Source organism: Heteronotia binoei, chromosome 1, assembly GCF_032191835.1.
Source record: "Heteronotia binoei isolate CCM8104 ecotype False Entrance Well chromosome 1, APGP_CSIRO_Hbin_v1, whole genome shotgun sequence".
NCBI classification, from domain to species: domain Eukaryota; kingdom Metazoa; phylum Chordata; class Lepidosauria; order Squamata; family Gekkonidae; genus Heteronotia; species Heteronotia binoei.
Window position 1 is genome coordinate 154,885,688 of NC_083223.1, and position 12,895 is coordinate 154,898,582.

The 12,895-nt window shown below is 45.1% G+C and overlaps 1 protein-coding gene across 1 annotated transcript in view; it reads left to right on the forward strand.

Annotated features, from left to right (window-relative positions):
- DISC1 (DISC1 scaffold protein) overlaps positions 1-12,895 on the forward strand; it is a 338,966-nt gene that overhangs the window by 21,575 nt on the left and 304,496 nt on the right. Inside the window, 2 exon segments of the mRNA XM_060242917.1 lie at positions 5,693-6,711; positions 7,166-7,235. Coding sequence (XP_060098900.1) covers positions 5,693-6,711; positions 7,166-7,235 — 1,089 coding nt within the window.

The window sequence follows — 12,895 nt, forward strand, 5'->3', positions numbered from 1 at the left end:
TTGACCGTTTGCCTCTACATCTGCATTTACAAAGTGTTGGCTGGTCTCTGGAATGTAATACGTGATGGAGACATCTCTGCATGATGGTTTGCAAGAGAGAATGCTGTCTTTTTGGGATATACCAGGAACATGGCTTCTCTTAGGGCTGCTTCTGGTGCTGTCTTCTTGATGACAGGGATGCAGTTGCTGTTCTGCAAGGCTGAGCAGCTTTTCTGTGAAGCCCAGTCTGGAGTCCTTGTAGTGTGGCTGAAATAGGCAGTTCATACAATAACAGGCACAGGCAGGAAGCTTGCTGAGGCCTGGCTGGAAGCACTGCTGTACAGTCCATAGAGATTAAATGTCCATAGTGAGGTTGGTACAGGAGCCCAAATGCTTATAATCCATAAAACTGAATGTCCATAGTGAGTGTGGCATAGGAGCCTAATGATTACAGTCAATTGAAACTGAATGTCCATAGTGAGTCTGGCATAAAAACCAGAGAATTTTAGTCCATAATGACTGGAGAGGGGGTCCAGGGCTAACATCACAGTGGAGTGTATCACCACCTGACCAGCATGAGAAGAAAAAGAAGACTTCAGATTTATACCCGCCCTTCTCACTGAATCAGACTCAGAGTGGCTTACAATCTCCTATATCTTCTCCCCCCACAACAGATACCCTGTGAGGTGGGTGGGGCTGAGAGGGTTCTCACAGCAGCTGCCCTTTCAAGGACAATTCCTGCGAGAGCTATGGCTGACCCAAGGCCATTCCAGCAGGTACATGTGGAGGAGTGGGGAATCAAACCCGGTTCTCCCAGATAAGAGTCCACACATTTAACAACTACACCAAACTGAGATGATAGGGGCAACTGAAGCAGGGCCTCTGAAGATGACCAGAGTGACTGGTTAGATTAATATGGGAGAATGTGGTCTTTAAGTTGGTCAATACCAGCACCTTGAATTGAGCCTAGAAGTAAATTATAATTCAGTCCATCTCTGATTATGTGACTTCTTTCTTGTGTTATGATCTTTTTAGTTGATTTTTTAATCCATAAATAATTGTGTAGTTATGCATTACTGCCCTCTTTATGTATTAGCATTATATACACCTCATTATGTCAGTTCCAGCCCTCATAACAAATGAGTTTGACACCTCTGGGTTGGATGTTGAGCCTTTTTGGCTTTACATTGCCTTCTGTTTCATCTTATGTAGCTCCGCTCCTCATCTCTCTCTTACCTGGGCTTGGAACTGTAGCAAGTTAACCTGTTAGCAGTTAATCTATTCACGGTAAATTAAATGTACCTATATGAACATGTCATGTACAATGTGTTTCTATTTTTGTAAGTAAAAATTTATTTTACTTGTTATCACTGGAGTCATTTGTTTGAATTTGTAATTTGTTTGAACAGCATTTGTAATTTGTTTTAATTTGCTGTTTGTAATTTGTTTGAACAGTATTTCCTCCTTACGCAAGAAATGCAGAGGAGCGGGGATATTGTGTAACTCTGGGGTGTTGAACTCATTTGTTATGAGGGCTGGATTTGACATAAATGAGACCTTGTTGGGCTGTGCCATGTCAGGTTGGACTGGGCCATGTTGGGCCAGGCCATGTGTGTATCTATTTAAGATTAGGTAGCAGAGATATAAACTTTATAAAGGACACAGACAAGCACAATTATTGTTTTTTTAAAAAAATTTAAACATACTTAAAACATTAGCACTCATTAGTCTTAATGGTGCTTTCTTTGTATTTCTCCCATGGGATTCAAGGAACTGGACAAAGGAATCGCTGGCTCTTTCTTTCCTTCCCCAGGGGACAGAGGAGGGAGGTGCCTCAACCAATAGAAGGGAGCGAGGCTTGGCTCAGTAGCTCTGCTGTGTGATTGAGAGAGCCTGGAAAAACAAGCTCTGCCTTCTTCCCTTCCTCCCCAAGGGAGGAACCTCAGCCAATGGAGAAAATAGAGGTTTTGCTCTGTAGCTGCTGTGCGATTGAGCAAGCCTTGCAGAGCAGTTATGCTCAGGGGCCTGATAGGAGCCCTCTGAGGGCCTGATTCGGCCCCTGGGCCACGTGTGTGTGTGTGTGTATATATATATATATATATAAAATTTAACTCAATAGTTTGGAAATTTGCAGACAGATATTTGTGAATGTTCAGAAACCAGATAAATGAGCTGTTAATGCTGCTTATCTATTTCCAGGGTTTCTGATATGAGACATCATCTGATATGAGACATCACAATACAATGTAGGTTCCCATCATTCATACAGCATTGTGTGGATCAATAGCCTAAAATAGAGGGGGGGTTTTTTGTGTGTGCTCTATAATTAGTTTTTTCTTCAATGGACTATTGACCAATTTTCCTTCTATGAGGAAATTTATGTGATTTAATGTTTATATAAAACTTTATTGGGTTCAGAGTGCCCACTCCAGTTAATGGTTACAATTTAAATCTAGCAACCCAAGAAAGATAAATATTATGAATTGGATGCTATCAGCTTTTCCACTGCCCCATGTGACCACTGAAAAGGCTGTATTCTGGGACTGTAGAACCCATGGGGGGGGGGAGAACCCATGCAGAATGGGGTCTATAGTAAGTAGTAAAGCACAGGACTGTATATGCTAAACATATATTTTTATAATAGGCTGTATGTAATTTAAGAAGGCCTTCTGTGGCTCAGAATTTTTTTTAATATGAATTCTATGCCTCCTGTTATGCTGATAATAGTCTGAACCCAAGGAGTCTTCTTCTACCCTAATGAACCTTCCTTCAGTTTAGGTAGCTCTTCTGTTTGAGGAACTTTTCTCATTGACATGGGAGGATGGGGTGGGGTCTATCATACCTGATATTGTATTATTTATAAATTATTGTAACATGATTAAATTTTATATTCATGACCCAAAAATGTAAATTGAAGCATTATAATGATAGCAGTTGTGGAGGCTAAAGAAAAGACATTAGCTAAAGGAGAGAAAGTAAAGGTGAGGGAAGGCTGACTTGATATGTAGGAATTCACTGAGTTAAACCTCCTGATCTTTTTTTAAATTTTATAATTTTTATTTGTTTTAATTACAAAAGGATAAAGCAGTGCAAAAGATACATAAAAGGAGGAAAGGGTCATTTACAGAATGGGAAAAGCAGAAACAGAAAAAAGTACAAATATATCAATTATAATTCTACCTCCAAATAGACTACCCAGATCATTCTACCTTCAAGTATAAAGATCTCCATATATTTTACCATCCTTTCTTTCATTACAGAAATTTTTTAAATAAACTAATACTAGCAATATGAATCTTAACAATTCTTCTTGAACACAAATGAGTGTATGAAGTTAAGAAAGAAAATTTCAAAACCATCTTAGCACCAATTTTGCCTGATTTAGCTTAACCCTATTATAAGCACAAATTAAATTGTTGGTTTAACAAAATCCTTATTAAAATAAACACATAGAAATCATATCTTTATCTTTAACAAATTACAAAAATTACAACTTAATAATTTGTCTATCTCAGTCTAAACAGTTTCTCCAAAGAGGCATGTTAGAAACAAATTACCAGATTACAAAACAATTGTGCTATGTACCTTTTCAACAATTAATCCAACTCTTACATCAATATGAGCATTTTCACCAATTAAACATACTATGAATAAATCTGCTATATGAAAAAAATGCGTTGTCTGCACTCTTTAGCATTAATCTAGATTAACTATATATATGACTAAAGTTTTAACAACTCCCTTCCTTCTTTAGGATCTTCCATGTTCTTTTAAAATCACATATCTATTCATTATTAACAATTGCATATTTGTTTACCGACAAAAAAGAAAGAAAAACCAGAATTCAGGAATCCTTCTTCCCAAAATTTAGCTTCCGTATCCATATTACACCAGAGACCACCCACTTAATGCGACCCAAACATCACACTTTGCCTTTTAAAATCGCATGTCACTTCTTAGGGAGAGTTCCATATCCAGCCATCCACAAGAATGAGAAAAGTTCAAAATCCTTCTTCCTGAAAGCTTTCCACATCTTAATTTGCTGGTCAGGATGTACCTTTTCTCAATGTGGCATGCCCCGTCGACAATGAGAGGAAGAATTCAACGCCATTTTTCCGTCTCTGCATGACTTCACTGAATCTTAATTTCTGGTCTTGTTTTACTGCTGTGACATAGGGATCCATCTGGGTTTTCTTTTGTTGGTTTTGGAGCGTAACACTTTCCCTTTCCAATTCCACGAACGTCGGCAGAATCTCTTTAGCACTCAGCTCCTGTAGATTTTCAATTTTGCTAGCTTTCAGCATAAGAATACCCATTTGCTCTCTAATAAACTGCATTAATGAGCCAAGATCCGGTCTCAGAGAATTGATATTGCATAAAAAATCTTTTTCATAAGACATTTCGCTAGGCAGCGCCACTTTTCTCTGACAGCAAACTCACGTCTCTTAATCCAAGTTGAAAAGTAGCTTCAAGGTCCTGTTAAATCCACATTCCATATTCCGCAACAGCTCCAGCTGAGATTTCAAATGTTATCATTTCAAATACAGTCAGGCGACAGAGACAGATCTCTAAATTATCTCCTTTATGTTCAGATCATATTGCAGCCTAATGATAGTCTCTTTTGCATATGTACAATAATCTGGGTCAATTTTAGTATTTGTATTCAATCCAATTTAAATAGTTAATGATACTTAAGATTGCTCATAGACTTTTTGAGGCCTCATTTCTCTTCCTTTGAGCTAGCCTCTCATTGTTATGCAAAGCGACCCATCAGCCAGCAGTACTGAAAAGTCATTTACTTGTCAAGTAGAATTGCCACATTAGGAGTAGAAGGACGCTACATCAAAGGCGTACTGAGAAAAGCAAAAGAAAGAAAGCAGTCAGGCGTTCATCTTTTTCTGCTGGTGCGCCAGCTTTCATGGCTGCAGAGCTTCGGGACATGCAGGAAGCACAGGGGCAGCCTCTGCGGAACCCCAAGTTCCCCGCAAAAGTCCCATGCCGAAGAAAAATGCCTCCAGGGCTTTTCTATGGGGGTATCACTTCCGTGACACCCCTCCAACAGCCAGAATCAGAGGCACCGCAGGAGAATGATCTGTGGACACCTCTGAAGGCAAGATGATGGAGCCCGGAAGTCCCTCCAGATCTTTTTATAAACCCCCTCCCCTTTATCTACTATTTCTGATATGGATTTTGTTAAATGTCTATTATTTATCTAGGTTGAGAAATCCCTTCAGAATAAATGGCCACCTGGTCCATTTTAAACCAATCTGACTGACTCCTGACTACATTGTTCTTTCTAAAAATCAGCCTAAATGTTGGTTTAATGAGCAGCTTCCAAATGTGCATATATTTAAATAAATCAGCATATGTAATATGAATGTAGAATGGTCAGAACTGGAAAAAAATAAAATTTCTATATCAGAATAGGGACAGAAACATTAGCATGAGTCATCAGACAGCTTCTGTAAAAGCTTCTGTAATTGAAGAGTATCGGGGCACTGTAAATGCAGCTATTCAGTTGCTCTAAAAGATTATCATGCACAAAACTGAGCTAGTGTACTGTCTTAGTATTTTACAGGCCAACAAGCTGCGTCATATATTATTCTTTTATAGACAGACTAATTTTTCATCAGTTTTATTTTGCATTTATTTTATACATTTATATTTATGGTTTTTATTTTTATATTATTCATTATATTTATATTTATTTTAGAGATCCAGGGTTGCTTGCTACCTTCGGGCTCTTTTTGCAAAAAGAAGCTAGCAGAGAGACCAGGATACATGAGAACTGGTGAACTGCAGCGGATAGAATTTCATCCTTCTGTTGATTGTGAACCACTTATTCCAAAGGAGCTTGAGCATCGTGTCAGGAAACAGCACAGAGATTTTAAGATCTGCTCTTTGAAGAGGTCATGCAAAAACAACTTGGGATCGACCCATTGTAATGTATGTGTATGTACCAAACTTTCCTCAGATGTGGCAACTGGATCAGCCACTGTTGAAATTGCAGCGGATCACAGAGTGCAACAGTCAGAAAATCTAATCTTACCTGTTAGTTCTCCAGTCGCTGTATGTAAAGAAGATGCCTTGCCTGTGTACAGCTCATATTCACTGCAAACCGATTCGTTAGACTCTGCGAAGGATACTGCTTGCCATGGTAGCTCACAGGAGAAGAAGAGAATGCATGCTTTTAGTCAGAAGACAGTGAATGACAATCTGGAATTTGAAAGCAAAGACATTGCTTGTAGTTCTATTTCTCAGGGTCACTTTAATTCAAGTTTTAGCTTCATTCAGCAATCTTTAAATCCAGCTTTTGAAACGAGTGGAATTATGGGACAATCAGATTGTAGTGACCCTAAAGACATCCTGCAAGTATGCAAAGTAGGAAAATCAGATAATGGTAATTCTCATGTGCTTGGGGAGGCTCAAGAAAATTTAGGAGGGAAATTATGGGCTTCATCCCACAGCTGTGTGCGCGCTGAAGACTGTAAATGCCCAAGGGAGACCATAGAGGATGATAAATTGTACAATTTTGAGTCTCTTTCACTTTTATATGGAAATGCTGCATTTTCATATTCCACTGATTCTTTGGATGCAACATCTGCTGGTTCTTCTGTGACCTCAGGCTATGAAAGCAGTACCAATGCTAGTGATCACAGCTGGGATTCTCTGATCAGGAAGTATGAACCAGTCCTACAGGAGTGCTTACTTGAAAACCAAAGTGTATTAAAGGTCGGAATAGTTTTTTTTTTAAAAAAAAATTGTGCATATTTTGTGCTATAAGCCTTTAAGCAAGTCAGTCTGTGGGTTGTAACAGAAGACAGGAAGTAGTTGTAACACTTATTTTGTTGAAATTTTAATATGGGTTTTAAAAAAAAGATTGTGAAGAATGTTCTGGGCCTCTGAGTCTTTCTTTCCTGAATCCTTTTTCCTCCAAGGATGCATTCTCTTACCTTGCACATGCTTGCAATCGCTTTGTGCCATCATCACATGGCCCTCCCCTATCACTAGGCCTAATACACCCCCCTCTATTTTCCACTTTTCCAAAACCTTTTTCATTCTTCTCCACTCATTGCTTAACACATTTAGCTCAATTTAAATCTAAATAAGAATTTAATTTTGTGATGTTATATGTAAGTTTTACATTGTAAAGATTCACAATATTGGTGTCTTCTAATTAATGCAGAAACAGTTCTCAATCATTAAACTTCAGAAGCTTCAAGAGAATGCAGTAGCTGAAGATGACTATGAGAGAGGTAAATTTTCTTCTTCATGCTATGTATACCTTTTCTTTTACAGTTCTTTGACAATTGTTTATGGCTGTAATTGCACATGGGCTGATGGAGTCTAACTGTTAGACTCTAACACAAGATTAAGGTATGGGGGGACTCTATACTAAACAGTATTTTTTATTTTAAAAGAGATCTATTTTCTTGAGATCATGGGAGCTTGGATTAGTTTTTAAATAGTTTCCTTTCCCTTAATAGTCCGGGTAGCTGAACACTGAAAGGGATGGGTTTCCTCCAACCTTTTAACTGTATATTTGAGGATGCAATCCATGTTGGCATGGAAGTAATCCCAAGTAAACTAAGGTGGAGTACAAGGGTGTGATTCTGTTTAACTGGAGTTACCTTTTTACTGCAGTCCCTCCAGCATTTTCACTAGTTCAGGCACCCTTCTGTTGATGATCCTACAGCATATGCTAGCACACATGGCTAATCAGTTCATCAATATTTCTGATCTTTGCAGTGCTGGAATCATGGTCATTTGTTCTCTGAGACCACAGTGTATATTTAGGAGTATCAAAGATGTCTAATTATGCATGTGTATAACATGCTTGTCAAGTCAGTCAATTTATGATGACCACAACAAGGGGCTTTCAAGGCACATGGAAAGCAGAAGTGGTTTGCCATTTCATTCCTGTGCAGAGCCGTCCTTGGTGGTCTCCTTTCCCAAGTACTGATGCTGCTTAGCTTCTGAGGTCTGACAAGATTGGGCTATACCATACTGCTTTTCCTCCAACCTAATTATGCATAAGAATAATGTAATATTGAATATGTATTATCTGAGCTATTTTTGGGCTGGAGTGCACTGGAGTGGAGCTCGACCTGGGCTGGCTAGGGCTCCAGCTGGCATGCTGAGGAAGGCACGGAGACACATTTAAAGATGCCTCCCCGAAGGCTCCAGCCTTCCCCAGTGTTGTGTCTTGCATTTCAGTCCCGAAATTACAACACAGCGGACGCTACGGAGGTGACCAGTGGAAGTCCACTGGTCCCCGGATGTAGCTCCGCAAATACACTCTGCCAATCAAGATCTGTGGCGGGAAGTTTAACTGGCCAGGATTGGACCTGGCCAGACTGAGGGTTGTTCTGGGGTATGTATATAATCAGGACCCGGCCCGCGTTGCCTCGCCTTGTGATGTACTCACTAATAAAGCATGCTGCCTTCAACACGTCTCGTCACTCAGTACATTACAGTGGTGATGAGGATGGGATTCTATCCAGGTAACTCCCCAAGCGGGACTTCGCTGACCTGGCCAGAGACAAGGAAGGCACGCATTCGAGGGAGATGGAAGTGCTCGCCGCCGCCATGGCTAACTTAAGTGGGATGACGGGCCACCTTGCAGAGTTTGACCCCGCCAACCTCAATAGGTGGGAGACCTACACGGAGCGGGTCGACTGCTACCTAAGAGCGAACATGATTACAGATGACAGCCGTAAGAGAGACATGCTCCTGAGTGTCTGCGGGGAGGCCACATTTGAGATCGCAAAGGGTCTCCTGGCCCGCGTGAAGATCACGGAGAAAACGTTTGAGGAGATAGTCAGACTCCTGACCGGGCACTTCTTGCCCCAGCCTTCCATCATTGCTCGCCGATTCCTCTTCCACAAGTGGGATCAAGGGGCGGGAGAGACAGCCGCCGTCTACCTGGCCGCCCTCTGCCAAATTGCGGGGAACTGCAGCTTCGACAAGCTGGATGAAGCCCTGAGGGATCGCTTCGTCTGGGGCCTCCGAGACAAAAGACTGCAGCAAAAGCTCTTCGCAAAGGAAGAACTCAACCTCCAACTTGCCTTCAACGAAGCCACCGCGTTTGAGAGAGCAACCAAAGCTTACAACAACCCGTGAGCGGAAGCCGTCCACCAGGAGGAGATGGCACCGGGCAACCCAGAGGACGAGGAGGGAAACCAGCTATGTCGCCAACCAGGAATGGGGCCAAGAGCGCCCACTCGGCCACGAGTGACAGAGAGACTAGCCAATACCAAGTGCGCCAGCTATGGGGATCCACATGAGCGCCAGGACTGCCCCTATCACAACGTGGACTGCAGGAACTGCAGAAGAGTGGGCCACATAGTGTGGGCTTGCTGGGCCAAGGCCACTCGCAGACGCCAGTCCACCAACCACGACTTGACCGATGCCTACTCGACTGCATCGACTAGCCTGCAGGTAATGAACTTGCCCCTCACCACCCCAGATAAGGTCAGGGTGTCGGTCCTAATCGAGGGCGCTCCATGCCTAATGGAGCTGGACTCAGGCTCCTCCATCTCCATAATTTTGGAGGAGTCTCTAAGAAAACTTTGTCCCCGTGGCTGGCCCCGGCTGCGACCAGCGGACTTCATACTGTGGGACTTCCAAAAAAACCCTGTACAGATTTTGGGTTGGGCCACTGTAAGGGTAGAGTTTAAGAACTTTAAGGGCAAGCTGGACATTCTCGTAGTCAAACGCCAGCTCGCCACATTACTGGTGCTGGCCTGTTTTCGACCGCTGGGTATTCAAATAGTGGGGGTGTAGCAGATGCGAACGCAAAATTTTGAGCACGTGTGCCAGGAATTCCCGGAAGTGTTTGATGGGTCCCTGGGGTGCTACAAGGGGCCTCCCATCACCTTACCCCTCGATCCCCACGTGAGACCGATAAGGCTGAAGGCCAAGCGAGTTCCGCCTCACAGCCCAGGGAGTGCTAGAACCGGTATCCTATGCTGCATGGGAAACACCCATAGTCACTCCAGTGAAGCTGAATGGAGATGTGCGCATATGCGCTGATTACAAGTGCAGAATAAATAAGGCACTTCAGGACAACCCATACCCTGTTCCGGTGGTCAGCCATGTACTGGCAGCCCTAGCAGGCTCTAAGGTTTTTGGGAAACTGGACTTGGTCCAGGCGTACTAGCAACTCCCGGTGGATGCCGAGACAGCAGAAGCCCAGACCATTGTGACTCACAGGGGAGCTTTTTGGGTGCGGTGGTTGCAATTTGAGGTTAGTGTGGCTCCGGGGATTTTTCAGAGCATAATGGATTCTCTTCTCAAAGGGTTCCCCAGAGTGCAACCATTTTTGATGACGTTTTGATCGCCGCCCCGGACTCTGAGGAGTTCAGCAGCTGTCTGCATGAGGTACTCTGCCTTTTCCAGGCGGCGGGAGAAGGGTTCCCTCGGGGTGTCGAGGGTAGAGTTCTTGGGGTTTGCAGTAGACGCCGCGGGAATCCACCTGATGGCCGACAAGACCAGGGCTATTGTCCACACCCCAGCCCCCATGTGCAAGACGAAGTTACAAAGTTTCTTGGGATTATTAAATTTTTATCATTCATTTTTGCCCCACAAAGCGGCCATCGCAGAACCCCTTCATAGGCTCCTCGATAAAAACGCCCCGTGGGTCTGGGAAAAGAAGCAGGCTGCCACTTTTCAGGCAGTCAAGGACCTCCTAGTTTCCAATGATGTGCTCCACCATTTTGACAAATCCTTACCAGTGATTCTGGCTTGCGATGCTTCCCCGTATGGGGTGGGTGCCGTCCTGGGGCACCAACTCCCAGACGGGAGGGAGGTTCCTGTGGCCTATTATTCGAGGACCCTGACCCCCACGGAGCACAACTATGCCCAGATAGACAAGGAGGCCTTGGCAATAGTGGTGGGTGTGCATAAATTCAACGACTACCTGTACGGTAGGTGTTTCACGATCACCATGGACCATAAGCCGCTACTGGGCCTCCTCGCCCCAGACCGCCAGACACTGCAAAATCTGTTACAGTGCTCCTGCGATGGAACCAGTTCCTCAACTCGTACACATATGCCCTAGTCCACCGCCCCGGCAAAGCTATGGGACACGTGGACGCCCTCAGCTGCCTGCTGCTGCCCTCTATGGACCCAGATCCCACCCTCGCCCACCATGTGATGCTTATAGAGACTCTACCAGAGAGGCCCCTCCACGCCGCTGAGGTAGCTAGGGCCACGGGTAGAGACCGCATCCTTGCACGCGTTTTAGACTGGGTGGGAAGGGGGTGGCCCGTGGGCAAACTGGACGCAGAATTCAGGGCATTTGCATCACGCAGAGAAGAACTGTCCATGCACAAGGGGTGCCTTCTCTGGGGTAGCAGGGTGGTGGTTCCCCCCCCCCCCCCATTGTGGAAGCAAGTGCTGGAAGCCCTACACGAAACACACCTGGGGATAGTGCGCATGAAGGCCCTGGCACGTAGCTATGTATGGTGGCCGGGGATGGACGAGGAGATAGAAGGGTGGGTTTGAAGGTGCCAACCCTGCCAAGAGTTTCGACCTGATCCGCCCAGTGCTCCTGTCCACCACTGGGAGTCCAACAGGAGGCTGTGGTCCCGGTTACACCTAGACTTTGTGGGGTCATACCAGGGCCAAATATTCTTTATCTTAGTCGATGCATACACCAAGTGGTTGGAAGTGATTCCTGTAGCTTCAGCCTCCACCACGGCGGTGGTCAGAGCCTTGCGAAGGGTCTTTTGCACTCATGGGATTCCCGAGACCCTCGTCACGGACAATGGGACTGCTTTCACCTCCCGGGAATTTCAGGAGTTCTTGAATCAGTACCTCAGCACATTTGTTCCGCCCCTTTCCATCCAGCGACCAACGGCCAAGCAGAGCGCATGGTGCAAACCACTAAAGAGGCCCTGATTCGCATTGTACAGGGAGATTGGGAACACCGCCTGGCAGCCTTCCTATTTGATAACAGAATCACCCCAAACCTCGTCACCGGGTTAAGCCCTGCCAAGTTACTAATGGGGAGGAAGTTGATCACGAGGCTAGACAGGTTGTATCCTGACCGGGCTACGGACTTCTGCAGTTCCCCCCAAACCAGGGAAGCCTCTAGGGGATTCTTTCCAGGATATCCGGTATACACAAAGAACTTTGCAAGCGGGCAGGAGTGGTTAGCTGCCCTGGTGCTGCGGGTCACTGGGTCCCGCTCCTACGAGGTCTTGTCAGAGGGGGGTCAGATCCTAAGGAGGCATATTGACCAGCTGCGCCGTCGCACATTGCCGGAAGATTCGACAGCGATCGGGGGAGCGGGAAGCGGGGGAGTACTAACAGCAACACCCTCGGAAGCTGCCTAGCCTATGCTGGCCGCACCGACTATGCGGGTGGAAGAGCACCACAGCGGAGGGAGCACACCCCCAGGGAGGAGATTCCAGAACAGCAACAGGCGACGGACAGCCCTTTTCCAGCGTCACCGCACCACGAGGAACCGGCTGCCCCGCCAGCCACGGCGACCACTCCAACTTCCCAAATAACCCCGAGGAGGTCGACCCGGGAATGCAGGGTGCCAGCCTACTTAAAGACTTTGTGTCTTGAACTAGGGGGGGAGGAGTGTTGTGTCTTGCATTTCAGTCGCGAAATTACAACACAGCGGACGCTACAGAGGTGACCAGTGGAAATCCACTGGTCCCTGGATGTTGCTCCGCAAATACACTCCGCCAATCAAGATCTGTGGTGGGAAGTTTAACTGGCCAGGATTGGACCTGGCCAGACTGAGGGTTGTTCCGGGGTATGTATATAATTGGGACCCGACCCATGTTGCCTCGCCTTGTGATGTACTTGCTAATAAAGCATGCTGCCTTCAACACGTCTCTTCACTCAATACATTACACCCAGCATGCCCGCTGTGGCAGGAGCACTGGGGAAGGTGCAG